Below are 27,022 nucleotides of genomic sequence, written 5' to 3' on the forward strand. Positions count from 1 at the left end.
GTATTGTGGCCTCATGTTTTTTGTATGGTGGGATATGTATGTGTTGTGTTGTGTGTTTGTATGCTGGCTGCTGGAACACCTAAATTTCCCTGTTGGGATGAATAAAGTATATCTTATCGTATCTTATCTTAAATATAAATCATGGTATTTTATGATGTGTGCTATTATTTGGCATAATTAATTACTATTTTTCACCTGGGTTTAATGTTCCCCTCTTACAAAACAAATGGCCCCAGTTTGGCCCCCTCAGTAAAAGTGGTCTAGAACCGCCACTGAAAAGGTGCTTGTCCATCATGATAATATCTGTCTCTCCTTACTGTAATCTGTTCTGCACATGTTACATTTACAAATGATCCCTGCACTCAAGTTCACTTCATTTGTCTGTCTACTCGCTGTTATATTGTATAGTTTCTGCTTATAATATGTCTACACTCATGCACTTTAACTTAAATCAATACTGTCCATTTACAACTCTGTTTTTGCACATTTACATTTAACCTTTCATATTTAAGACTAGTAATGTTTAGTTAAATCCTGGTTGTATATATTCACATTCTTAGTTTTGATATTTTTAGTACTTATGTACTTTGTAGTTAATATTATATTGTGTTTAAATGTGCTAATATTGTGTTTTTTGCTCATATTGTGTGTTTGGACAACCTGCTGCTGTAACGCCACAATTTCCCAGTTTGGGATCAATAAAGTAATTCTATTTTATTATATTCTATATTGTTCATTCTGTCATTGTAGCACAATTGTTTACAGGTTTTACATGTCTTAAAGAGGACATATTATCCCCCCTTTTCCACCTTTTCAAACAGTCCCCTGGGGTCTAAATGAAACATCTGTGCTGTGCTTTGGTCAAAATATAACATGAATCAAGCACCAGAGAAGGTTTGTGACCCTGTATAAACCAGCTCTCTCAGAACGCTCCGTTTTGGTGTGTATCTCTTTAAATGCAATGACCCCCCCCCCCCAAGTTTTTCTGGTAGACAACACTCCTCTGGGGCAAAAGTTTTGTTCTAGGCTGTGGGTGGAGTTCATGGGTGGAGATACCAGGGGAGTGGAGGGGATTTTTATACCAGAATCCCACTGTGACATCACAAGGAGAACAAATTTGAAACGGAGCCTTTTTCTCTGTGTTGTAAGACTTATGCAGACCACAAACAAAGGACTGGATGGGTTTATTTCACATTTTGTGGGTCGGTAGACACTCAGGTTACCCAAATATATGTTCAAAAACACTCTACAAGTGGATTTTTCATAATATGTCCCCTTTAAAATTAAGTCTATTTTAGCAGGCGGCTGTTAATCTCCACAGCTACAACGTTAATCAGCATAATAAAAAACCATGAAGAAATTACCAATCTTCTCACTTTTTGTCTCTTTTGTTATTGTTTGCCATGTAAAGACCAGATTCATAACCAGCTCCTCACAGGAGCTTTAAAAACTTCTATTGCACCCTTGTGAGATAAAAAAAATTAACGCATTAATTTCAAGACCTTTTTGTGATGAACTAGTTAAATTTGGATGGACCATGTTTTACCTAACTCTATGGGCCCTGCATGCACATGGGCCCAGAAAGCTTTCCCCCTTTTCACCCCTTAGTGGCAGCATTGCGTAAGGTTGAATTTATTTTTGTATAACTTCATTATTGATTGAACAACTGCTGCCAAAGCCCAAAATGTATCCTTCCAAAGTTATTTGTATAAATGTCCCGACAATAATCCAAACGACTCCTTACTTCTTGATGATAAGGACTTCTTCCTTCCATTTGCCATTCACCTTAACTGCCTCTGCTTTATCTGGTCTCATGCACCAAATCACTTTATTCTATCCTTTCTATTTCAGTATTCATACAGCTCTGGTTACTTTATTCCTGTTGTTTCTTATCTATCATTAGCACTACGGTCACTTTATTTATCTCATTACCTTTACAGTTATATTGTATATATTAATATCATTTAGTATTTAGCCTACTTGCACATAGCTCTGTATATATATATTTATTTCTCGTTTACTGCATATAGTTCTGTTTGCATCTGTTAGTCCGATCACTGTCCACTTAAATCTACTCTTTTATATTTTGTATTTTTAAGTTAAGTTTAAGCTTTAAGTGCTGTTGCTAACTTTTAAAATATTAAATGGCAGCACACCATTGTATCTTACCGACCTGGTGAACCCCTATGTGCCTGCCCGAGCCCTGCGTTCTCAGGGGACGGGTCTTCTGAGTGTCCCAAAGGTCAGAAAGAAGACAGTTGGTGAGCGGGCTGTTTCTGTCCGTGCACCGACACTTTGGAACAGTTTAACCTCTGGACATCAGGCAGGCTTGTTCTGTTGAGGTTTTTTAAAGCAAAGTTAAATACCCATCTGTTTACTGTTGAGTATGAGTCATGATTTCTCTGTATGTTTTTCCTGTATTTTAACTGTATTGCTTTGTACAGCACTTTGATTTAAAGCGCTTTATAAATACATTTATTATTATTATTATTATTATTATTAAGTTGTATTTTAATTGACACTTTATATTTAGGTTAAAATGTTTCGTCTACTTGCTCTGTTGTTAATTTACTGCTCTGTGTGCCTTTGAATTGCCCCCCGGGGACAAATAAAGTTTTTTTGAATTTAATTGAATTACATTTGGGAATCTGGAAATAGTGTTTGGGGCGCAAGAGGATGTTTCCTGCGTCATACATGAATAATATAAATATAACAAGTTAATTTGTCGATTATATTACAGCACTAAGCAATACTGCCCTACAAAGGCAAAAGACCTTAACTCGCCAGAGTGTAGAACTGAGAAAAATGACTTTAAAGTCTTTTTGTTGTCCAGCCAAATGAGTTGCAGGCAGAATGTTGGAAATGTGGAAATTCTTTGTCTTTTTAATGAGTTTATTAATGTTCATAAAAATCTTTAGCTCAAACATGACCTTTGATCCTTATTTGGAAGTTAAGGTACTCTGCCTTTGCATTGCCTGTACAATAATAACGGGTCAAGCCAAGGCAAAAGGCATTAACTTCCATTTGATACTGTATTTCATTTGGTTGCATGGTTAAAATAACACAACCAACACTATTTCTTTGCTACACGTTAGTCAAGCTACTGTGTGTGTCAGAAGTGCTTAATGACAGATAGTAAAACAAAGGCATAACACCTTAACTCCACTGCAGTAAAACAGTAACTTCACTTTGATCTGCAGTAAAACAAAGGCAGAAGACCTTAACTCAGTTTGAGCATTACAGAATGCTGCAGTTCAAAGGCAAAGACCCTTATAAGTTAAGTTACTGGACTCTGCCTTGGTTTCTCAAGGGCTTTTGGAAGTTAAGGCAAATACAACCTACTATTTTCTCAAAAAAAAAAACACAATTGACTCAAGTTATCTGTCCACATAATAAAGCACATCTGTAATGTTCCAAAAATGACAAAAAAAAATTGACTACTAAATTGTTACTGCCTTTTGCCTTTGTAGGGTAGAATACTGCCTGTAAACAACAGGGCAACCTGTGAGACTAAACTCCGGCCATACTAACCCCTGCACTCAGAAGACACGCCCCCTTCAGCCACAACCTATTGTATGAAAGGACCGCGTGTATGTGTCTCTGCAGCCCCGCGCTCTTCCTCGTCTCTCGGTAGCACGCTCGGGCCGACAACATGTCGAGGGTTTATATAGGAAGATTGAGCTACAGAGCCAGAGAAAAGGACGTGGAGAGGTTTTTCAAAGGCTACGGGAAGATACTCGAGGTCGACCTAAAAAACGGGTAAGGTTGAGTCTTTTCGGCGACGTCTTTTGTTTTGTTTGAAGCTAACGTCCGCACAGGCCGCAGCGCCTGGGCGCGGCCTGCTAACGAGCTAACATGCTAATAATGCTAATGGTATTAAAATCTAACTACATGGTTGTAATCTGCTGCTGTGGCTTGATTTCGGAGGGGTAGATGATAATCGTTTTCCATAATAACGCTCGTATATCAAATTGGAGCTACATGTTTCGTAGCTTTTCGTTGTTAATCGATCACCGATTGAACAAAAGTTAGCCACATTTAGCTTCCGTTAGCTTCCCTTAGACGTGGCAATGTCGCGGTTTGCTCCGTGTGAATATCGAGCAAATCGTTCATTCAACAAGTGCAAAATTGATTTCCACACGTGTGAAAATTAATATTAAATGTTATTTAATTGCAAAGATTTCCGATGCATGGGCATGTATATTTATTTATATTTTTTTTATTGGAGCAAAGGGTACAAGCATGAGAACACACGGGGAAGGACAAACCGTACAACACGAAACAATACAAAAAAATAATTAAATAATTAATGCATTAATTACATTAAATTGCATAAAAATTGTAATCACAACATATAGTGCTGAAGCTTTGAAAAAAAATATTTAAAATAAAAAAACATTGTATTGCAGGAGTGTTAGATTGTAGATATAGATTCCCACCTCCTTTTAATTCCAGTTTTTCAAAGTCCCCACGATACGATATTGCTATTTTTAACATTTTGCGATGTGCTGAGAATGGTGATATAATATATTGCTATTAAACTTTTTAACTGCACATTATGTCCAATACACTAAATGCAATTAATAATGTTTTTTCAAATAATTCAATTTAAAAAAACTTGTCCCCGGGGGGCAATTCAAAGGCACACAGAGCAGTAAATTAACAACAGTGCAAGTAGATGAAACATATTAACCTAAATATAAAGTGTCAATTTAAATACAACTTAAAGCTTAAACTTAACTTAAAAATACAAAATATAAGAGTAGATATAAGTTTCCAGTGATCAGACTAACAGATGTAATCATAACTATGTGCAGTAAACAAGAAATAAATATATACATATACAGAGCTATGTGCAGGTAGACTAAATACTAAATGATAAGTTAATAAGGTGCATGGTGAATAATGGAACAACAGAACTAATATATACAATATAACTGTAAAGGTAAAAATTAGATAAATAAAGTGACCGTAGTGCAAAGATGGATAAGAAACAACAGGAATAAGTAATTAAGATAAATTCTCAGTCTGTTCATCTCGCCTTTTTATGTGTTTCAGTCTAATCAAATATGAATTCTTAACAATGCAAATTGTTCAAAAGAATTGTGCAACCCCTTCAGCAGTTAGAAATTTAAAAAGCATATCTTAAACGTCATAGTAAAATGATCGATACTTGGCCGCCGTTGGACGAAATGATATCGCCACACAAAATATTGCGATACTATACTGTGTCGTTTTTTTTTTTTTTGCTGGCAAGTTTGAATTTATGGATTTAAAGTGATCATAATTAGGATGTAAATGTACACCTTTTTCTCTGTCTGTTCCAGTGCAAAAACACAACATGCTCATACATTTCAGTAAAACTAAAAGGCTGTTGCAGGAGGTTTCAATGTTTTTCAGAGGCCGTTTATTTTTACGTGGTTAACCTCTACATTTAGAAGTAGAGGTGTACGTTACTGTGTGTCATTCAATTGAACAGCTAGTCTCTCCTAACTCAATATATGTTAAGTCCTGTTAGAGGGTCTGAAATCAGCTTTTTCCAATGCAGTGAAATCTAGTGCTGAACAACATCTTTTAATGTGAAATGGGTCTGCCTTTAGTCTATCTTGCCTAATGTGTTAACAGTGAAATTTCATGTTGGGGTAATTTGGTTAATTGTGCACCCCATCGTGTTTTTGATGAAGGACCTCCTCTGGATCCTGTGATTTTTACCCTGTTTTAAATCCGTTCTCTTCTCCTACAAAGGTACGGCTTTGTTGAATTTGACGACCCCCGGGACGCAGATGATGCTGTGTACGACTTGAACGGCAAAGAGTTGTGTGGGGAAAGGGTCATTGTGGAGCACACCAAGGGACCCCGTCGTGATGGAGGCTATGGGGGAGGAGGAGGAGGGGGCGGAGGAGGGGGCGGAGGTGGAGGAGGAGGAGGAGGTGGTGGTAGTGGCGGCGGAGGCGGTGGAAGAAGTAAGTTTTCCGTAGAGTATTGTTTTTTATTTTACGTTAATATTGTTATTCATGAGGGATTTCATTCATTACAGGGAAGCGTCAATCTAAATTTCAACGGGGCAAAATTTAAATCTTGTCCTTGGTGGCTGATGTGCATTCAATTTATATCCTGGTAGTAAAGGACGGCTAGGGGTGATGCTATGATTAATGTTACTGTCAGTCAAATCTATTTGAAATGGAACTGAGAGGTTTTGAACCAGAGAAGTAAAGACATTTTCTCTGAACTTTAGGTAACTTCTAAGTCTTCAGTCAGCGTTGTCCGGCTCTACTAATACCTACCAGCATCTTTCCTGTACTCTCACCAGAGTACTTAATTTACACTTCTTTTAAAGGAAACGTGGTTGTTTTCATCTCAGCCTTCTGATTGTCTGAGTGTCAGACACACCCAACCACACCCACCATCTCAAGGTCGTCAGGTTTTCTATTGTTCAAGTCTCACTGACCCACCCAGGTCTTTTCATTTACCTGTTTAACATACAAGCATCTCGAGTAGACGCGCCAAAGACCTTGTCTTGTAAATAAGCTTGAAGACAAGCACCATTTCCATCACTTGAGTGCTCTAGAGTTGTTTTCACCATCTGAACAAAAGGTGTACGAGACGATTGTCCTCATAACGTGATAATTTTGTGTGCACCAGAGCCACCAATGACTTGGAAAACTATGTTGGACTTCCATACGTGAATTGGAAAAGCAGTAAAATGTGAATATGTGATGGGGAAATGGCTTACTTATGAAGAAGATCAAACTGTTTGAATTTAAATACTGTAAAGTAACTCTTTGATTGTTAAATATCTTGTAATCTATTGATGTCTTATTCCATTTCTATTTTATTTAAAGTGATTGTCAATTTAAAGGTAAAGATTTAACAAAGAACCTCAATGTTTTAATTGAAAGAGTCCTTTGCTGACTGCCTGCCCCTATTGCTGGCCATGGTGTCCCCCCTTTCCAAGAGTGTGGTTTGACCATTCTGGGCCCCTGGGCAGACCAAAAAAGGGAGCCATTGTGAATGAAGACCGCTTTTCCCATTAGGCCCAGGCCGGGTGGTGAGGATGCAATGGGGTTAGGAAGAGATGTGGGTTCAGCTCTTATAGGTGCCTGAAAAAAAAAAAAAGAACATGTTTTGTAACAGTGCAATGTTTTTAGATAGGATAGCTTAGAGACTTGCTTTAGTTCACCGTAAGTACTTCCTCGATCAGTTATGTTTTTTAATTTGATTTGATTTCTTTCTTCTTTTGTAAGTAGGCTGATTTGAACTTTTACCAAAATGTTCTAATCTAAAACTGAGTTCTATAGTTTCAGGCCTTATGATAAAGACTTCATCTTAAAATAGAGATTTTTTTTTCCAGGATTTAATTCATTTATTATGAATTATTATTCTTTTTTAAAGTCTTTTCACCTTTACTTTTCCCCTTCCTTATTTCTTTTTCCCCAAGTCGCTATTGACAAATTTTTTAGCCTTTGTAGCTTGGAGATTAGCATAAATGCACCACCTCAGTTTCTATTGCGGTCCTCATTTTACCTTTCCTTTCCTTGTTGCATTAAAAGGTGGCTATGGACGCTGGGGAAGAGACAGATATGGTCCACCTATAAGGACAGATTATCGGCTCATAGTTGAGAATCTTTCCAGCCGCTGCAGCTGGCAGGACTTGAAGGTATGTCGTTTTTGTCCCTCCTCTATTCTTTGCATTACTTGTTGCATCTTTAGTAAAAGTAGTCAAGTAAATGCTTCCCCTCCTGAATTCTGTGCTTTTCCATTTTTCTAAAGGACTACATGAGGCAGGCAGGGGAGGTCACCTATGCTGACACCCACAAAGGTCGGAGGAACGAGGGGGTGATAGAGTTCAGGCTCTACTCTGACATGAAGCGGGCTCTGGAGAAGCTCGACGGCACAGAAGTGAACGGCAGAAAGATCAGGCTCATCGAGGATCGTCCTGGAAACAAACGCAAGAGATCTTATTCTCGCAGTCGCAGCCGCTCCAGGTGAGAGACGTCACTGGGAGTATACAAGGCTACTTAATGTGTATTGATGTTTGCCTAAATATAGCCACTGTGCATGAAGGGTTATGGGAAAATAAGCTGGCATAGCAGCTCATGAAGTAGAGTTCAGTTTGTTTGTTGATCAGTGTGACTGCTGCTAATCGTTTCTCATGGTTACCTCAGGTCTCGCTCCAGGAGCCGCAGGTCTCGCAAGAGCCGCAGCCGCAGTGAGAGCAGTAGTCGCAGTCGCTCCCACTCAAGGTGAGAAATCCAAACTTTTATCAGTGTCGGGACATTGTGCTACGTGTTTAGTAGGTATGTTGTCAACAAAAAACTTGTGAAATCTGTGTGTCTGGGGTCAGTTTGTACAAAGTGAACCTATTAGGGTAACTCCCAATTGAAGAAGTAATTTCCACCTCCCAACACACTGTGTTCTATAACATACAGCAACAATAATTTATAGCTCAGCAGCTGTCAGTAGAAAACCATGTTGAGATTGTGGTATTCGGTAGCCCGTTAACAGTAAGTTGAGAGCGTAGTATCCGTAAATAGATGTGTACAATTCCAAGAAAGTGCACAGGCGTTTGGGCCGCTGGGCATGTGGCCGCTTGCAGCAGTTTGATATTTACAGCTGCAGCTTTCCATCAGGAAGTAAAATTTGAAACCTTCCACCTGCCAGACGCAGAGTAAATGTTGGCTTATAATCTGAGGCTGACCAAAGGGTCTTGGCTGGTCGCTCAGTGGGAGTTTTCCAACTCGCATGTTGGATGTCAGAATGTCTTAAGTTCAGGGTCAACATCTTGTGCTTCATCTGATTCGTGTTGTAGAAGTCCTTTTTTTAGTTTGATCGGTTATTGAAGAGTCGTCCTTCGTTGTGGTGTAGTCTTGATAATTCTCTGATTTTCTCCACAGAGCGGCTTCACGCTCCCGCAGCCGATCTCGTAGCAAGAAGAACAAGCCCAAGGGCAAGAAGGAGGACGAGGAGCGCAGCAACGGCGCTCAGAAGAACAAGGACAGCAGCAGGAGTCGCAGCCCCAAGAGCAAAAAGGGCAAGAAAGACGTAAAGAAGGGCAAGAAGGATGACTCCAGGTCCAGGTCTCGCTCTCGCTCCAGGTCTCGTTCCAGATCGGGAATGAAGGATCGCTCCAGAAAATCTGGCTCAAAGGGCCGCGAGCCTCCCAAGAGCGAAGACGAGGGCGGCGAGCCCGATAGGGGCTCTCGCTCCCGTTCACGCTCCCCTGTTGATTCAAAATCCAGAGCCAGGTCTAAATCCAAGTCCAAATCCAAATCTCGTTCCCCCTCACCGGTCAAAGCCCGCTCCCACTCCCGCTCTGCATCCCGTTCCGAATCCCGCTCCAAATCCCGCTCCCCGTCTCGTTCTCGCTCCCGTTCCCGTTCTTAGATCACATTTTGGACTGTCTGTCTTGAGCCCTTACCCTCCTGACCCCCCATCCAGTTCACCAATTACATTCCCCAGACCCCTCAACACTACCCCCACCCCCCATGTTTTTGATAACTAGCTGTAGAAAACAAGGCACTCAGCCCAATGTCTTTTATGCACACGCTACTCCTTCAATTCGTTTGACTTTTCCTCGACATTCTTTCATTAGAGCTTTCTCATATGGAGGTGTTTGTAAATTAACAGGGTGCAATCTCAGTTTTATAAGTTTCAATGATGGTATGGTAAGTGTCTTAGCCTTTTTTTAATCAAACCTAGAAGCATATTGTGTTGTAAAAGTGCTGGGTGGGAAATTGTTCTAGCATCTCCTCACCTTATGTGGAAACCTTGTATCATTTTATTTCTGATTAAAGATGCCTGTTCTACATTTGTTGTTGGATTGTTATTTCTTATTTAATTTTTTGGGATGAGACCGAAAGCCAACGAGGTAGATAGTGATTTAAAATGTGGTATGATAGTCAAATCGTTCTGTAGATTCAGCCCAGAGACTTCACATCTACTTTCGCTATAATCTGTCAACATTTAATCACATTTTATAAAAATCTTTTATTGTTACGAGCCAAAACAACACCTGTGTAATCATATTTTAAGTGTCCTCACTAACTATGACTAAAACACAAAAGTTTGGTTTCATTAGCCTTTAGTGTGCATGCAAAAAGCAAAAGATTTTCTATTGATACACGTGGAAATGGCAGGGTGGAAAACACGTTTGATTGTTATGTGAACGTTTATTTTATTTTTAGGATTTTGGCAATTTAATAGTCCAGGTTTTGACCCAAAGGTTTTCATCAGGTGATAATTTCTAATAAAGTGAATTTTAAATGTCATAGCTGTAGTAACAATCAAATACAGATACCTGTATCATTACCATGGCAACAGAAATAAAAAGCCCTGGACACTCCAAATTAAGAAAGACCTTCATTTAATTACATTTGCAAGAAGACTTCTTCATACTGCCCAAATACGTTAAAGTGACCTGCTCTGCCATCTGTCTGGAAGAGAATAAAACGCCAAAAAGATTAACGTCAGTATTTTCAAACCTGTTAATTTGAGTGGATCACAGTTGCTCTCTTTTACACACAGCTTTGGGTTAAAGTATGACTGTAGATCTGCAGTTTAACGAAAGCTTTGGTTGTTTCTAAAACTAGAAATTAGTCAAAGTATGTATTGTTTTTAAAAACATCTTTTAAAGAATCTAAGTTTCAGACATTTTGACAACCTTCAGCCGTTTTCACATATGCACTCCTGAAAAATATCTAGATCATTTCAGGAGTGTGCTGGAGATTCTCCTGACCTGGCTGTCGCATACAGAATATTATCTTGCGCTGTCGTGGGTGAATCTTTAAAATTACCGCGGGAATTTCATTGGCTCTGCACTCCAGCTGTCCCGCTGTGCTCTCCAGGGTGTTGACGGATGAGGGAGCAGATCGTAACAGATCGGAGCGGGAACGCAATGCACACGTATCTGGTGTAAGCGTGAAGTTTGTCTAATCTTAAGAGGTAAGATGTGTTAATGAGTCTTTAAGCTAAATGATGTTTAGAGCAACCTGTACCCAAAACAAAAGATGTGACAACCAAACCTCTCCATGTAAATACATTCTTTTATAGCGTGCACTTGGTATAAAAACATTACACATGTACAGTTATTTAATGAAATGAAACCACTGTCCATAGTCTTGGGACGCAACAACCCATCTATCTCTTTAAGAGATCTACTATTCCCTCATCAGTGTCTTGCAGGCTCAGTAACATTAGTTGCCTTTTGCCCTTTCATTGAGCGTGCAATTCAATCCTGGTCCTTAACACCTCAGAGGCGCAGCTCCTCTTTCCTTTCCGTGTCCGTTTGAGTGCAAGCCGAGCTCAGCATTTTATCCAGATCATGGAGACTAAGACTGCCAGCGTCAGTCATCGTCATCCTCCTCTGAGGAAGAGCGCGTCATCCCGCCGCTGTCGTCGCGGTAACACCGGGACAGTAGGCGCAGCTGCTCCATGGCCTCCTCGTAGTCGGCCATTTCGGGCCCCTGAGAGAGGAAGCTTGGGGCCACGCGGCGGATGTCGAAAGCGCCGACACCTCGATGAAGCTCGGACAGCCACTGGCCGACTGCGGTACCTGACTGGAGGGACGTCATGACGGGTGCAGAGGAGACCACGGGGGCTGGAGCTGCAGGAACAAGGTAGAAATGTTATATATAATGCAATTCAATCTTAAAGCTTTGAGTGCAAAAGAGATCATATTAAACATATCTGCTTACAGCCGGGTTGTGGAAGACGGCTCTGCAGGAAGCCCTGAGCCCCCACAGACTGACTGAACATCTGAGGGAAAGGTGGTGTCAGCTTACTCGGAGAGGACACCATCTGAAGAGCTCTGAGAGTAAAAGATAAAGAGGGAAGACGAGTGATGAGTTTAAAATGCATCTTTTAGAAAACAGTCAATTAAGTTAATCCACATCGTCCGAGTGTTTCGGGCCTCACAGAGGAGATGTAGGATAGAAGGATCTGATGTAGGAGGCCAGGACGTCCTCCCCGCTGTGCAGGCTGTGCAGAGGAGTGGGCGGTTTGTCTCCTGGAGCCAGAGAGCTGAGGGAAAGAACATTATTTCAGCGTGCATGTCTTTAATATACAGCTGTGATTGTATCTCTGATTGAGGTTGTTTTTTTTTACATCTCATGCTGTTAAAATCTGTTTAAGTTATTTAAAATTATTTATAATCAAGCCATGAACCACTGAGAGCTGCTCTTTTTTTATTTTTTTTTTTATAATTTGTGCCCAAACACTTATTTTGGTCACATTTTAAAACATGGTTGTCTTGTTTTTTGTAGCCTATATTCCACAATGAACTCCTCTCTTTTAGTGTGTGATCATTTTCATTAAATGTCTCATGTATAAAGCTCCCAGAAGCCCAAAATAAAACAAAACAACTACTCAAGACACCTGAAAATTCTCAAATCTTCTGTTAAAATCACTAAGATTTTGTATAAAAGTGCAAGGATGTTAAATATATTGAGTCACTACTTAAAAGCTCCTACAGGACTGTGAAAAAAAAACTTTTAAAAAGGCTTTCAAAAGCTGTAACGGCACGGTACGTTACAAACTATATTCATTAAATCTGACCTGATTAGTCTCTGGCTCTCAAATCCCCTAAGCGTCGCCCACTGTCCATAGCATTGACCGTCGCTAGGTTCAGGACAAGATGATAGAGGTTTCCACGGCAGCGAATCAGTGCAGGCGCTCAGGGCGTCGGGGAGAGAGCCGCCGTGCATCATGGGAAAGGGGATGGCGCCGTAAGCAGCCACCACCTGGGTTATAAACGACAACATTTTAACTTTTAAGCGGCCGGCCTTCGATATAGACAAACACAGAATACAGCACAAGCGGTTACCTTTCTCCCGGATACAGCCAGTGAGTCTGCCAGCTGCCACATGGGGACGCTGTCGTTCCTCAGCCTGTAAGGCAAAGTGAGGGCGTCGAGGGCCAGAGCCAGGACGGCGCTGGAGTGGAACCACAGAGAGGGCTGGTGTGTGACATGCAGGACAGAGGAGAGACATGTTAAGATGTCAAATAATAATCTCTTAAAACGTCTTAACAGATCATCAAAGATACAGTGAGAACGCTCACATCATAGTTGAGGTGTGGGAACTCCATAGGAGAGGAGGGTCGTCTTCCAAGTCCTCCACGCAGGGTCAGCGGGCAGAAGAAAGAGCTGTGATTGGCCAGTTGAATTGTGCCTAACGTGCAGTTCAACATGTGGTACAGGTCCTTCATGGGAGTCTGGGTAAACAAAAAGAATCCCATTTACAAAACATCTGCTTTTCACGTCTACAACAAAAGGTAGAGAAACTGAATGAGTGACTCACTGAATTTGGGTGGCTGACGGGTGCTAACCCCCAGGTCAGGATGCCTCTCCCTCCGTAAGAGTCCTGAAGCATCTCTGTGACCTTTGACCCCAAGCCTGCGAATCCATCAGCCAGGTCGCACAGAACCTGGAAACCCTGAGAGGGAAAAAAAAACAGGATGCAGAGAAAGGAGGCGCAATGACCAACTTTGAAACAAACAAAAACATTTACATTCTTATTATATTTGTTCGATTTTTCTTTTTTTTAAAGTTATTTTTATCTGTATTTACTCGATCTCAAAGTCACATTTTAAACTTGTATTTTAAAGTCAAACACAAACTGTTTTTACGTATTAACAGAAAGAAAAAAAGTGCGTTACCTGGAGGTAATCACACTCTTCTACAAAGAAGTGCAGTTGGTCCTCCAGCTGCTCGAGCACCGGACCCTGCAGGAGAGCTTCCCCCTGACCGAAAGCCTCCAGACGATGAGCCTCCCTGGAACACACAATGAAACAAATATAAAACCATACATAACACATTAGTTACTCATAACACAACATGTGGGTTTTCTTAAAAACAGCTGTGGAAGAGTTAAATACCATGTTGTGTTCAGTCAGAGATTAAACAAAGTTCTAAATAATCAGCAAACACAGAGAGTCTTTTATTCAAACCCAGTTGTGTGTAAAGAGTGCCATCTACTGGTGGAGAGCAGGTATGAAACCTAGTCTGTACAAGGGTCCGCTTGGTTAAAGTTTGAGCACACTGCTTTGATTACACGACCACTAAACTTTCTGAAATGATGATGTAACTACATCCCAAGTCTCTCCTTTCGATGTGTTCGACATGCTGCGGGAGGTGTTCACACGTTACCCGTCGTGGTTGTACTGGTGGATGACGGAGATGGTGCGAGGGTGCAGGTGGATCCTGAGGAAGTCGGACCACACCTTCACGCTGCCCTCCAGCCTGTAGGCCTTCTGCACTCGAGCCAGCTGGCTGTTCACAGTATCCACGCTCAACGCACCTGCTGGAGGGAGAGAGCTTTCGGGGTCAACATCAAACGTCTGCCGTCGTGCCGAGGTTCAGAAGGTTTACGTACCTGAGCAGTGAGGCTGAGAACTGGAGAAAAAATCTGCTTCAGCCAGGATCTCTCCTCTCTGGAGACAAAAAACAAAGTTGTCAGGATGATTTAGGATGTTTCTATCAGGCAGCAATATTATAACTGGACTGTAGAACTTTATGTGTAATAAAGTAAAGGAGCTTTTTCTGTAGCGGTGTGCCGACCAATCAAACCTGAAATAAAAGTCTACACTTGGAGTAATATAGCTGCCAACAAGATGGTAACATTCAGCCCATGTGTTTGCTCCTTCTGCCAGTTTCCTGCCATAAGTTTAATATTCTACACCAGTGATTCCCAACCTATTTTCCTTTGAACCACATGAAAAAAGGGTGACACATTGCTTTCAAAAATGAACATAAACTTTGGGGCGCTGGTGGCACAGCGGTTAGTGCACGCGTCCCATGTATGGAGGCTATGGTCTTCCAAGCGGGCAGCCCAGGTTCAAATCCAACCTGTGGCTTCTTTCCCGCATGTCATTCCCTGCTCTCTCTCTCTCCCTGATTTCCAACTCTATCCACTGTCCTATCTCTCCAGAAAAGGCACAAAAGCCCAAAAATAAATCCTTAATATATATAATTTTTTTTTGACATAAACGTCAATAGTATGAGCTGCTTGTCTGTTATATTTCCACGATAAATACTCACATCTAACCTGTCCAGATCTTCAAGAAATGGGTTCTTAGCAGGAGGACTTTCTTGGTGCATCATGAGGCTTCCGTCCCTGCAGGATCAAACACACACTTTTCACATCACAGGAAACCAGGACTTATCTGTTACACCTCCATCTTTGAAGTTCTTAATTGTTCTGCACAAACTCTCTCAGAGTGGATTCATCGTTGTTAAACCATTTCACTGCACAAAGAATAATTATGTCACAGAAGGTGCCAAGCAAACACCGTGTCCAGTTTCATGCTGAGACCTGGATCGTAAAAGAAAATGGTCAAATCTGTCGGGCACTGAAATACGTTGATGTTGTCTTTACCATGTGATGGCAGACGTGTCTTTGCCGGGGTCGTAAAGGCATCCCTCCTGCCGTAGAGTCCGTAGACTTCCTGTCATGGGCACACAGAGAGCAGCTGAGTCAGCATGATGAGAACCAAACACCTACAGAGTAATGTGTTGAACTTCATTCAAGGACTTAAAATGACAAAACTAATTATCTAGTTAACAAAATATGAAACATTTCAATCAGAAAGAAGAGGGTCGTGCTTCCTGTTTTACTTGTTTTGTTGTATGAGGTTTTGTATCCTCTATTGTTGCATCTTTTTTAGACTTTTTCTTGAGTATTTGTTGTCCAGTTTTATGTATTTTAAAGGCTCATCTAAGGACGGGCATTGTAAATAAGTTTAGGCTATGAATGCTCAATCAATCAATCAGTTTCTATTTGTATAGCATCAACTCATAACAAATGTTATCTCGAGACACTTTACAAACAGCAGGTAAAAGACCTTACTTATTGCTATGTTACAAAGATCCGGCCTATCCATCATGAGCACTTTAGCAAAGCAGCAAAAGTTACAGTGGTAAGAAAAAACTGCCTTATTAAAAGGCAGAAATCTTCGGCCGGATCCCCGGCTCATGACAAAACAGTCTTCACAGGTCTAGACTGCACCGGGCTTGGAAGGGGATAGGAGGAGAGATGGGATAAGATGCAGGAAGAGGGATAGGGAGCAAGGGGGCGGGGGGGAGGCAAGCCGTCCATTAACAATCCGGTGGGGGGGGGGGGGGGGGGGGGGGGGGTATATGTGTTTGACATCAGTGCACTTGCTTGCTAAACATCAGTAAATAAATAATGGTTGATCATGCTGCCTTTGCACAGAGAATATTTTCAGTTACAGGTGAAATGACCTTTGAGATCCATGGCAATGAGGCGAGGTGTGTGGGTGACATGTCCGCCTGGAGTCTGTCCTTCACGAAACACCACGTCACTCTGGACGTCACCTGCTGCTGCTTCTGGGTCGTATGATAAAGATGCATCCTGCAGGTCACACAATTATACCATCGTCATTCAGAATATAAGAATAATAATAATATCTTTGTTTATACAGCACCTTTAAAAACAAATGTTTACAAAGTGCTGTGACAGACAGAACAGAGATCAACAGAGAGGGCACAATTATAAAAATGCAAATAACAGGAATGATATGGAGTGAACAGGTGTGGAGAGGCAGTTCAGTACAGTGAAGGAAAAATGAGTTTAAAATCAATCAGGAGAGAACAAAATGAAAACTGAGGGAGAGAGTGACGACATCACATCACAGGCTGTAAACACAGAATGAAGATTAAAAAAAGAAGGGATGAACGGGACAATACATATAAAAGGCTAAAACATTTAAAGAAGAGAAAGATAAAAATGTTAAGAGCAGTAAAATTAATAAAAGGAAGGAATAGATCTTTAAAGGAGAAATCACCAATTTTTTTTTCCTTTCTGTATAACTATCACAACTTATTTATGAATTTATTTTCCTCTTACCATCAAATTTAATCTTTTTTTTATTACTATTATTATTATTATTATTGTCTTTAGCCACCATTTCATTATGACCTATTTATTGATTTATTTCCTCTCCCTCCCTTATATTCATATCATATTTATCATCATAAATCCTCATCACAGCCACTCTCATTTTTCATGCATTTCTTTTTATTTTATTTATTTCTTTTCCCCAATCCAGATGATTGTCTGTTTTTCTTGTTTTATTCGTCTCCCCTGTCTCCTACATACTGTTGTTCTTGTCATATCCCTCACTTGTCTTGTATTGTTCTGCATCACCTAATAAAAAATAAATAAATAAATAAAATAAATAAAGGAGAAATCACATAAAAGCAAGTCTATAAAAGTGAGTTTTAAGAAGTGATTTAAAAGGTAAAACCACCAAAAACATCAAATTATTGTCATCCCTTATAAGAAAATACTAAAGTGAGATGAACATATATTCAACATTCAAGTGTCAAATCATATACAATTTGATAAAGACTAGAAAAAACACTCCTCCTTTAAAAGATCACAAACACAGCCAGTCTGCAGCTTCAGCACAATAACATCTTGGGGATAACTTAAAGTCAACTTTAAGCAGCAGCTTCTGTGTTTAACTTTATTTATAATCGTTAATCTGGCCGTATAATGCACATTCATGTCGCAGCTAGCATCACAGCAACTCCTCAAACTTTGACAACACATGCAAAAGCTAACAGCAGATAGCTTAGCTCAGCGTTAGCCGCTACCGTGCTCCTCCTTCACCTGCAGGTTCCACCAGTGAGTCCCGACAAAGTTTGAATAATGTCCCAGCTGGAGGGTGATGACTTCTCTGCACGGGTTACTCATCGCGACGACGATCAACAACCGGGAGTAAAAGTAGAAATCTCCTCCGTGGACATGATGTTCAAGAAATGACAACAGTAAAGTGCGACAGCCCTAACGCGATGACGCGCCGTACGTAAACGTCTTCTGTGATTGGTCGAAAGAAGTGTATAAAGTAATGTGATTGGATGTTCAAATGACGTCAGAGGAAAAAGTCTTGCCATGCCGGTAGCTTCACGTGCGGTCCTAATGACTAAGTAAAAAAAATAATTAATTAATTAATTAAAGGTTTATATCTTTATATATTTATTTATTATTTATTTACAGTCTATGGTTTATGTAGTTATTTTGAAGTCTGTCTGTCCGTATGTATGCAATCAACACAACTTCAGAAGGTCAACACTTTTTTATTCTTATTTTTTTATATTCAGGTCTAATTACAGATTTTTTTCCTCAACTGTTTATAGGTTCTTGTTTAAATTGCACATATATTTTTATTCATATCCCTGCACGGGTTATGTACATTTCTTGTATAAGTCTATTTTTAATTTCACAGGTTTAAGTTTGATTCATCTAGAGGTATTCTTTAAATCTTTTTTCAGGTTAATATATATGTATGGGAGGGGGGCGTCGGTTTTGTAGTTAATTTGTAACAAATGTTTCATGTCATGTACGTCTTGGTAACCTGCTACTGGATGCTTTGAATTTCCCTCGGGATCAATAAAGTATCTATCTATCTTTCTGTCTGTCTGTCTGTCTGTCTGTCTGTCTGTCTGTCTATCTATCTATCTGTTTGTGTGACAGTGTGTCACATGTACTGTATACAGAAAATCCATCTTTGGTCTTTCATGTATAAAGTCATTTGTCACTAAATGACCTGACCCACGTTGTTTTTATTTGTTCATTTCTGGCAACTGGAAGCTCATTTGACAATTTAGCAGACACCACAAATCTCCCATATGGATGAATTTTATATAATTGTTTAATTGTTTATATATAATAATAATAATAATTTTATATATAATTTTTTGTTTATATATATATATATAATAATTTTATATATAATTTAATTTTATACATAATAATAATTTTATATATTTTTTTGTTTATATATAATAATAATAATAATTGTATATATAATTCTTTGTTTATATATAATAATTTTATATATAATTTTATTTTATATATATAATAATAATAATTTTATATATTTTTTTGTTTATATATAATAATTTTATATATATTTTTTGTTTATATATAATAATTTTATATATAATTTAATTGTATATAAAATAATAATAATTTTATATTTAATTTTTTGTTTATATATAATAATTGTAGAGAATTTAATTTTATATATAATAATAATAATAATTTTATATATAATTTTTTGTTTGATAACGACAACTTATAAGATGGTTTCTATACTGATTAGAGCTCTCAAGAACTGCCGTCAATGTTGTGCTTTGCCTCTGGTCACTTCCTGTCAGCACCTGTGTGTCCAATCAGACTCAAAGCTGATCGTTTGCTCTTACTGACATTGTTCCCTTTTTTCTAGATCCTTGCTTGTGTTGTACTTACTCTCTGATGTACGTCGCTTTGGATAAAAGTGTCTGCTAAGTGAATTGTAGAATTGTAGAAATACTAAATGCAATATTTTTTTTACCTCAAATGATGAAAGAAGAAGTTGTTTATATTTTGACCGTTTCAATGAAAATGGACTCGCTAGTTTTTATCAGTGAGTCTTAAACACGTGATTTTTTTGTGCAGATTTGTAGAGAATTGTACCGACCCCTTTATGCATATTTACTTAAACATGCAATTTGCCTGAATTAATGAAACAGTTTAATTTGTTTTGAACGACCAGCCAACAGGCAACTTAATGGGGTCCCAGGCTAGTAGGGGGCCCGATAAACTTTGACCCATGGTGGTGGCTCACAATGTGCAAGTTTTACAATGACAGTAGAATACCTCCCTAATGGGGCCCCATCCGACAATTTGTTCCAATATTCCTGTGAAAACTTAAGTTGGTCACTTGAAGTTGCCGTTGGTTGTCAGAAATAATTTTTAACATAATGGCGATAAATGCTGTTTGGAAGGGCCCCCGGTGAATTTTGCTTAGGGCCCCAACAGACTCTAAAATCACCACTGTGAACAACAACCCAATTATTCAGAGATTTGAGCTTAATGAGGCAAAGCAAATGAGAAAAACTAATATGTGAAAAGAATGGAGGTAATTTAGACAAAGAGAGTCTGATTCAGAGTGAAAATAATCATGTTTGAGCACATTATTATAAATGACTTGTGATTTCCTACACAGATGTGAGCAGCTGTTTTTTTATTTGACAATCTTCAGTGACAGAGACAAGTCAAGACTGAGTATCTTTATGAATCCTTCAAACTTTTACAGAGGTGGTTTGGATGCAGAAAGTTTGGATAAACAGTCCAGGCTGTGACTTTAGAGGTTTTACATGTTGCCATTGAACATGTTGACGAAAGGCTGGAACCAGGTGTTCAGCTCCTCCATCGTGTCACCCATGGTGGATTTCAGGTCCTCGGTGGTTTTGTCGAAGCGCTCCTTGATGTCCTCGGCTGCCGTCTGCATCTTTTCCTTCAGGTTCTCCACCTGCGAGCTCAGCAGATCGTTCAGGGTGGTGATCTTAGCCTGGGTGTTGTCACGCACCTGAGCCACAAAAGGGTCGAAACGAACCCGCAGGTCCTCCATGTTGTCTGATGTGCGGGTCTGAAGCTCTTCCAGGTAGTCTGAAACATGTCTGAAGGAGAGGAAAAGAGTTAAAAACAAAACTCAAAGAACGTATGATTGTTGATTTTGACTTAGCTTTTCATCAGGCCCTTGTGGGTGTCATTACCCAAAGAGACCACACGAGGGTTTCAGCGTTACCTTTGTCAAATACTGATTTGTTTGTTGTCTCTGATTAATCTCCTTCTGTTGTTTGTTTGTAAATGTATTGTCTGGGTGGACTGTGGAACCACATTTCCCTCTGGGATAAATCAAGTTGTCAAAGTCTAAGTTGTTACGTTATTTATATAAATGTTATTTTATAGGCCTACTATGTAAATACAAGAGTCTTTGTATCTTATAATGTTAAAACACTAACAAGGTAAAGTCCTAACATAGGACTGTGAAAACATAATCCCATAAAATACACAATCATGTGATGAAACGATGAAACATGAGCTGTCATATCTCTTTGCTGATCTCCTCCTGTGCATGTGTAAGTCGTGTTTGCTGACATAAGTCTCCTCTTGCTGTCTTTTAACCTTCAAATATATCCGTCAGTGTGAATACTTGTTGTGCCCTCTCTCGTCTTGACTGACACCTACCCTGCAGCAGTGGGTTAGAAGCTTTCAAAATGACTACATAGAAGAAATCAATCTTCTCGCTAATGGTCTCATTTGCTTTTGTAGTGCATATAGAGACATCAACATTCATTTCAGTCTGTTTCAAAATTAGTTAAAAAACTGCTCACAGGAGCTTTAATCATGAAAAAAAACAGCAAATCTTAATATTTATAAAAATGGAATCAGAGAAAGTCTGGTGTTATGTTTTTTAAAAAGTTAAATTTACCAGGAGAATCATCTTATTATCGATAGGCCTACTCCTGGAAGGATAATTAAAAAGTTAACTTATCAAAATACAGATTAGTATTTAGTATTCAAGAGGCAGCTGCATAGTTAAAATGTAGTTGGTTAAAATCTCATCAGAACTTAAATTCAATAAAATAAAACTCATAAAAACAGTCTAAAGTTCTTGTTAGTTTAGATATAAAAGTCAGAAACCATCAGATCCTCTTACTGGACAGAGTTTCCCATCAGCCTGCAGTGAACGCCGCCTCGCTTCAGCGTGTGTGTGTCTCTCACCTCTTGATCTCCTCGGTGTCCTTGCCGAGGCGTTTCTTCATCTTGCGGGTGTAGGCGTTGACCCGGACCCTGACGTCATCGGCATTCTGCTCCATCATGGTCTGCAGCTCCATGCCGTACTTCTCCATCTGGTCCCGGGCCTCGGTCATGTGATCGCGCAGTTTGTTGCCCAGCTTCTGCAGGTCTTTGGCCAGACGCTCCCCGGCCTCCTGTGTGTAGGGGGCCAGCTTGGTCTGCAGGTCGTCTTTGTACATGGAGAGTTCAGACATGCTGTCCTGGATCAGGGTGCTGCCAGGGGGGTTAAAAAGAAGAGTTTAAGGGGGATGTCTGCGTTTTAAGGAAGCATTAAAAAAGGGGTCAAGACTGAAGTCAGAGCCAATTAATGACTTTTTATGACTAAAGATACAAACTTGATCTTCTTCTAATGTGTTTTAAATTATGCTTCACTAAGTTTCAGCAGAGATGCACATGTAGATAGATCTAATATACCAAGTGATAAATGAAAAATCAAAGGATGTTGACTAAAAAACCAGAGTAAGGGTTCAATATTAGATGAGATTAAACCAATTAAAGTTCAAATAATGTGCCAGGAAAGAGACTTTGTTGGTGTTTTAGTGAAGCAATCAGGATCCAAAGGTGGTCAAGAGTGACTTCAGAGCAGATAAATGCCTGATTTTGGTTGAAAAAGGAAAATAAAAGCTTACTTTGTTCATTACATGTTTTGATTTATGCTTTGCTTAGTGTCTTTTAAAGTGTTTATCTATCTATTTTCCCCTTCATGTCAGAGAAATTGATACATGATCAAATGATTTTGATAGAAAACTTGAGCAAAGACTCAAAAATCGGCTGAAATTAAACAGAAAAAGTCTAATGAACCAGAAAAGAGACTGTGGTGTTGTTTTAGTTAAGCCATTTTGATATAAAGTGTGCAAGACTGAGGTAAGAGAATGAGGTCAGAGACTGAGGTCAGAGACTGAGGTAAGAGACTGAGTCCAGAGATGGAGGTAAGAGACTGAGGTCAGAGAATGAGGACAGAGACTGAATCCAGAGAATGAGGACAGAGACTGAGGTCAGAGACTGAGGTCGGAGACTGAGGTAAGATAATGAGGTCAGAGAATGAGGTAAGAGAATGAGGTCAGAGAATGAGGACAGAGACTGAGTCCAGAGATGGAGGTAAGAGACTGAGGTCAGAGAATGAGGACAGAGACTGAGTCCAGAGAATGAGGACAGAGACTGAGGTCGGAGAATGAGGGCGTAGAATGAGGTCAGAAAATGAGGGCAGAGACTGAGTCCAGAGACTGAGGTCAGAGAATGAGGTCGGAGACTGAGGGCAGATAATGAGGTCAGAGACTGAGTCCAGAGATGGAGGTAAGAGACTGAGGTTGGAGAATGAGGTCAGAGAATGAGGTCGGAGAATGAGGTCAGCAAATGACGCCAAAGACTGATGTCGGAGACTGAGGTCAGAGACAGAGGTTAGAGACTGAGGACAGAGACTGAGTCCAGAGAATGAGGACAGAGATTGAGGTCGGAGACTGAGGGCAGAGAATGAGGTCAGAGACTGAGGTCAGAGAATGAGGACAGAGACTGAGTCCAGAGACTGAGGTCCGAGACTGAGGGCAGAGAATGAGGTCAGAGACTGAGGGCAGATAATGAGGTCAGAGACTGAGTCCAAAGATGGAGGTAAGAGACTGAGGTCAGAGACTGAGGTCAGAGAATGAGGTCAGAGACTGAGGGCAGAGACTGAGGTCAGAGACAGGTCAGAGAATGATGTCAGAGAATGAGGACAGAGACTGAGGTCAGAGAATGAGGACAGACTCTGAGATTGAGGTAAGAGACTGAGGTTGGAGAATGAGGTCAGAGAATGAGGACAGAGAATGAGGACAGAGACTGAGGTCAGGGACTGAGGTCTGAGAATGAGGACAGAGACTGAGGTTGGAGAATGAGGTCAGAGAATGAGGACAGAGACTGAGTCCAGAGACTGAGGTCAGACACTGAAGTCAGAGCAGTATAATTCTTTACTTGGTATGAAAAAGCTTGTCTTTCTTTTCAAAATGTGAAAACAGTCCTCTGCTCTATCCTCTTGTCCTATTATATTTCATGGACTCAAGACCTAAAAGTCCTGTGAGTCCTGCAGGCCTCAGCAGTCTCTGTGTGCATGTCTCACCTCTCTGACACATGACGCTGATGAACCTCCTCACGCTGACTCAGCTCACAACAGAGTGTTTGTGTAAGTGGGCAGAAGTCTAACAGCATCATGTTGATGCTTTTTTAAACTCTGTCAAACATACTTGAAGCAGTGTGACAAGAGCACAAAGACCGAGACAAAAACGAGCTTCTCCCACTTACTCTTCTTTTGTTTAAGCGGCAATAGAAGAGGTTATTGATCAGAGGTATTTCATGCAAAGTACTACAACTAAAACATCTCACGCTGTTGCCAGTTTAGGTGCATTTACCAGAAAATAGTGCCCTCATAATAATACAGTGACGCAGAAACGGAACATTATAACCTTGACTAAGTTAGGATTTACTGCAGAGCTGTGTTTGGTCTGCAGGATGCAACTCAGATGTAAAACAGTGATGCAGAAAAGAAACAAATTGTTGCAAAATAATTCCCCAGAATGCCAGAAATTAAGAGTTTGACAGTCGAACTTTCTGTCAGATTCCCTCAAACCTGCTCTGAATGTTTCCCTTTATCAACACTGTTAATATTAGAATTACACAGAAACATCACCTGCTAACTGTAGTATTTGGTTATGCAACAGCTGTGATCATTTACAATAGATAAAGTGAATCAAATATCGACACAGAGTTCACGGCCGATAAAACGTTGCAGTGTTGATTTATGACTCTGATAGCGACGCTGAATCGGCCAGCGTTTACGTGAATGAACTCACTCCAGCTCTCGGCTGATCTGGGAGCTCTGGATGTCTTTCACCATGCCGTCGGCCCTCGTGTTCAGGTCTGTGAAATAATCACGGAACTTGTCGACGGTGACCTCCCAGGTGGTTGGGTTGTCCTCCAGAAACATACTTTTGGCATGGCAGCCTGGTGGAGGAGGAAACAGTCGACTTTAACACTCACGTCTTGTTCATGGAGAGTAAAACAAGATGGAAGACTTTTTTTTTTGTAGTTGTTTAATTGAGGATCAAACCGTTGCTCACATGTTTGGAGACAACTTGTGACAGTTTTTTAAAATATGACCAACAAGAAGACAAACATAGTGACGGACCATAAAGTAGACTGACTTCATCTAAAAGCCTTCAAGTTCAAATTAATTCTCAATTAAACTACAAATAAAAATCTTCCTTTATCTCCTATCTCTCATTCCTTTCTTCCTTGCTTCCTTTCCTTCTTTTCACATTTACATTGACTCCTCCTCTCTTCTCTTTCTTTAACATCACTTTGCATTCGCTGTGATGCTTTCTATTTTGACAAAAGCTCCTCTTGGGATTTGATATCTGAAACATTTTCCGCCTAAAAAAAGTATTTTAAAAGGAATATTTAAAAAATTGAAAAAGATGTTTATGTGTCTCTGATAAGAAAGTGAGCTCACCTGACAGGACAGCCAGCGCAAAGATGACAGCAAAGACCCTCATGATGAGCAGAATAAGGACACCTGGAATATTATAACACAACAGGTTAAAAAGATCTCAACACAGAGACGATGGTTAGAGGTTCATTTTCTGAGGCATACCCACAGAAACACACACATATACCTCGCAGTTAAAAACACACAAAACAAAAACACAATCGAGACTCAATCAGCTGTTAAAGATTTAGTCGGCGTGCGGCTCACCTTAGGGATCCTGATCTGTGACTTCTGTGAGTGGGACTGTCTCTGTCTCTCGCTCTGTATTTATACAGCTCGTGTGGCTTTGATGCGATCCAATAAATGTTGTCAGGAGGATATCTGACCTGTGTCCGAAGTTCCCAGCACAGTCTGTGTTGTTGTCATCTTTTATTGCTGTGTGTGTGTGTGTGTGTGTGTTATTTTGGCTCCACGTCACATAATGAAAGTACACATGGTGGGCACAGGTTAGAAATTAGGAACACCTTAAAAAAAATGCATGATATTGTGCACGCCGTTAAGGCCTCTGAATCACAATATCAAGTTTGATTAGTTCATGTCCTTACAGAAAATTTGATCTTGTCTTCCTCTCTCTGAAGTACAATTATCTAGTGGGGGAAAAAAATGAAACTGCAGCTTCATATTATCTGGGGGAAGATCTGAATTTGTCACTGCGCTTGTCTGTGTCACCATCGTGATGTTAACACAGCAGCTAAAGGTCATTCTTCTTCTATCACATCATTGTCCAGCTGATCTGGCTCAAAGTCTGCTTGAACAGCTAACTTTATGTAACATCAGATGGGAACACTGCCAGCAGATTGATTTGTATGTTTGTCAGTGAAACAGATGAATAACTTCATTGACTTTGACCTTTGATTGACACACAAACGCAAAAGCATTGACAGCCATCAGAAGATTGTCGCACAACATTAGTGTTGTTTTTTTAAAGGTTTATTTTTGAAGGCGTTTTATGTCTTTATTTAGAGATAGGACAGTGGATAGAGTCAGAAATGAGGGAGGGAGAGAGCGTGTGGGGAGTGACAGGCGAGAAAGGAGCCACAGGTCGGACTCAAACCCGGGCCCCCTGCCTGGAGGACCACAGCCTCTGACCACCACCGTGTAGGTGGTCAGGAGACCAAGTCCATTTACCACTAGTCTACGGGCCCAGTGATTATGATGCACTGGATAATTCTTTTGTGGCATTGGGTCCCAACCCTGTTTATCAAGACCCCCTTAAAGGGACTTGAAAGGGGGAAGTCAGAAGATCCATCCAGCCATCCATTACTTATACTGCTTGTCCCATTCAGGGTCAGGGGGTTTGGAGCTGATGCAAGCTGTCATTGGGCAAGAGGCTGGTCACCAGTCAATCATAACGGGACAAACCATCAGTCACATCTGCAGGCAAGTTAAATGACTGTAGGAGGCAGTGGCGGCCGGTCAATAGAGGGCGCTAAAGGCTATGTTGGGAGAGGTTGGACGGCACCAATTTCAGACCTTCACTGAGTAAGATTTTGTAAAATGAGTTTTCAATATACGTTATACAAACATGATGAATTGTAACAGGGCAAAGTCAACATCTTTAAGTCAGTGAGTAAAATGTATTCACAATCAAAATGTAGATTTAAAACTTTCTACGTGTCTCAAGTTGCTGATTGGTGTCGTGTTTCCATTTTGGGTTGCTAGAATCCAACGCTCCGGGCCTCCATTGACCCGCGTTGTAAGTTTTACATGCGCATTTGCTCCTGATAGGGGCTTTGATGGGTGCTGGAAAATGCAACCCTGAATGCATTGCAAACCACAACCCAAACGTAGGCGACAGAGGGACTGAGACATAAAGAGCGAGTCATGCAGCGTCACTGGATCAGAGCAGCAGACCTGACTA

General features: G+C 40.2%; 3 protein-coding genes and 1 long non-coding RNA gene across 6 annotated transcripts; 2 read left to right on the plus strand and 2 right to left on the minus strand.

Annotated features, from left to right (window-relative positions):
* Positions 1 to 3,572: 3,572 nt before the first annotated feature.
* Positions 3,573 to 9,808, plus strand: srsf4 (serine and arginine rich splicing factor 4). Its single transcript, XM_061058877.1, has 6 exons — positions 3,573 to 3,759; positions 5,746 to 5,963; positions 7,551 to 7,657; positions 7,771 to 7,985; positions 8,166 to 8,243; positions 8,895 to 9,808. Exons 1-6 carry the CDS (start codon positions 3,653 to 3,655, stop codon positions 9,382 to 9,384), a joined length of 1,215 nt encoding a protein of 404 aa, XP_060914860.1. The 5' UTR covers positions 3,573 to 3,652; the 3' UTR covers positions 9,385 to 9,808.
* Positions 9,809 to 10,346: 538 nt separating this feature from the next.
* On the minus strand, positions 10,347 to 17,800 carry msto1 (misato mitochondrial distribution and morphology regulator 1). Of its 2 annotated transcripts, none has more exons than XM_061059934.1 (14): positions 17,631 to 17,800; positions 16,238 to 16,367; positions 15,372 to 15,441; positions 15,035 to 15,110; positions 14,370 to 14,427; positions 14,144 to 14,294; positions 13,654 to 13,768; positions 13,296 to 13,430; positions 13,057 to 13,209; positions 12,821 to 12,952; positions 12,553 to 12,737; positions 11,914 to 12,018; positions 11,694 to 11,806; positions 10,347 to 11,602 (listed from the first exon to the last, which is right to left on the minus strand). In XM_061059934.1, the coding sequence occupies exons 1-14, from the start codon at positions 17,712 to 17,714 to the stop codon at positions 11,343 to 11,345; spliced, it is 1,767 nt and encodes a 588-aa protein (XP_060915917.1). In that variant the 5' UTR covers positions 17,715 to 17,800; the 3' UTR covers positions 10,347 to 11,342. The 2 variants fall into 2 exon arrangements, with proteins under 2 accessions (XP_060915917.1, XP_060915916.1); XM_061059933.1 differs by having other exon boundaries at positions 14,144 to 14,297.
* Positions 17,801 to 20,013: 2,213 nt separating this feature from the next.
* On the minus strand, positions 20,014 to 25,464 carry apoea (apolipoprotein Ea). The gene is made up of 6 exons (XM_061060374.1): positions 25,369 to 25,464; positions 25,126 to 25,188; positions 24,467 to 24,617; positions 21,573 to 21,860; positions 20,264 to 20,464; positions 20,014 to 20,230 (listed from the first exon to the last, which is right to left on the minus strand). The coding sequence occupies exons 2-6, from the start codon at positions 25,166 to 25,168 to the stop codon at positions 20,158 to 20,160; spliced, it is 756 nt and encodes a 251-aa protein (XP_060916357.1). The 5' UTR covers positions 25,169 to 25,188; positions 25,369 to 25,464; the 3' UTR covers positions 20,014 to 20,157.
* LOC132991578 (uncharacterized) lies at positions 22,503 to 23,928 on the plus strand. Of its 2 annotated transcripts, none has more exons than XR_009676201.1 (6): positions 22,503 to 22,537; positions 22,577 to 22,680; positions 22,746 to 22,810; positions 22,915 to 22,992; positions 23,123 to 23,317; positions 23,478 to 23,928. It is a non-coding gene; the product is annotated as an uncharacterized LOC132991578 (long non-coding RNA). The 2 variants fall into 2 exon arrangements; XR_009676200.1 differs by having other exon boundaries at positions 23,413 to 23,479.
* Positions 25,465 to 27,022: the final 1,558 nt, after the last annotated feature.

This window comes from Labrus mixtus, chromosome 16 (assembly GCF_963584025.1).
Source record: "Labrus mixtus chromosome 16, fLabMix1.1, whole genome shotgun sequence".
Taxonomy (NCBI): Eukaryota; Metazoa; Chordata; class Actinopteri; order Labriformes; family Labridae; genus Labrus; species Labrus mixtus.

Coding starts and splice junctions, on each gene's coding strand:
- msto1 (XM_061059933.1), bottom strand. CDS start 17,714: ATGAGTAACCCGTGCAGAGAAGTCATCACCCTCCAGCTGGGACATTAT. Junction 15,111..15,371: donor GACACGTCTGCCATCACATG/GTAAAGACAACA, acceptor TTGATCCTGCAG/GGACGGAAGCCTCATGATGC. Junction 13,210..13,295: donor CCGTCAGCCACCCAAATTCA/GTGAGTCACTCA, acceptor TTGTTTACCCAG/ACTCCCATGAAGGACCTGTA.
- srsf4 (XM_061058877.1), top strand. CDS start 3,653: ATGTCGAGGGTTTATATAGGAAGATTGAGCTACAGAGCCAGAGAAAAG. Junction 7,658..7,770: donor GCAGCTGGCAGGACTTGAAG/GTATGTCGTTTT, acceptor ATTTTTCTAAAG/GACTACATGAGGCAGGCAGG. Junction 7,986..8,165: donor CGCAGTCGCAGCCGCTCCAG/GTGAGAGACGTC, acceptor TGGTTACCTCAG/GTCTCGCTCCAGGAGCCGCA.
- apoea (XM_061060374.1), bottom strand. CDS start 25,168: ATGAGGGTCTTTGCTGTCATCTTTGCGCTGGCTGTCCTGTCAG. Junction 24,618..25,125: donor TGCGCTGGCTGTCCTGTCAG/GTGAGCTCACTT, acceptor CTCCTCCACCAG/GCTGCCATGCCAAAAGTATG. Junction 20,465..21,572: donor GACACCGAGGAGATCAAGAG/GTGAGAGACACA, acceptor CCTCTCCTTCAG/ACATGTTTCAGACTACCTGG.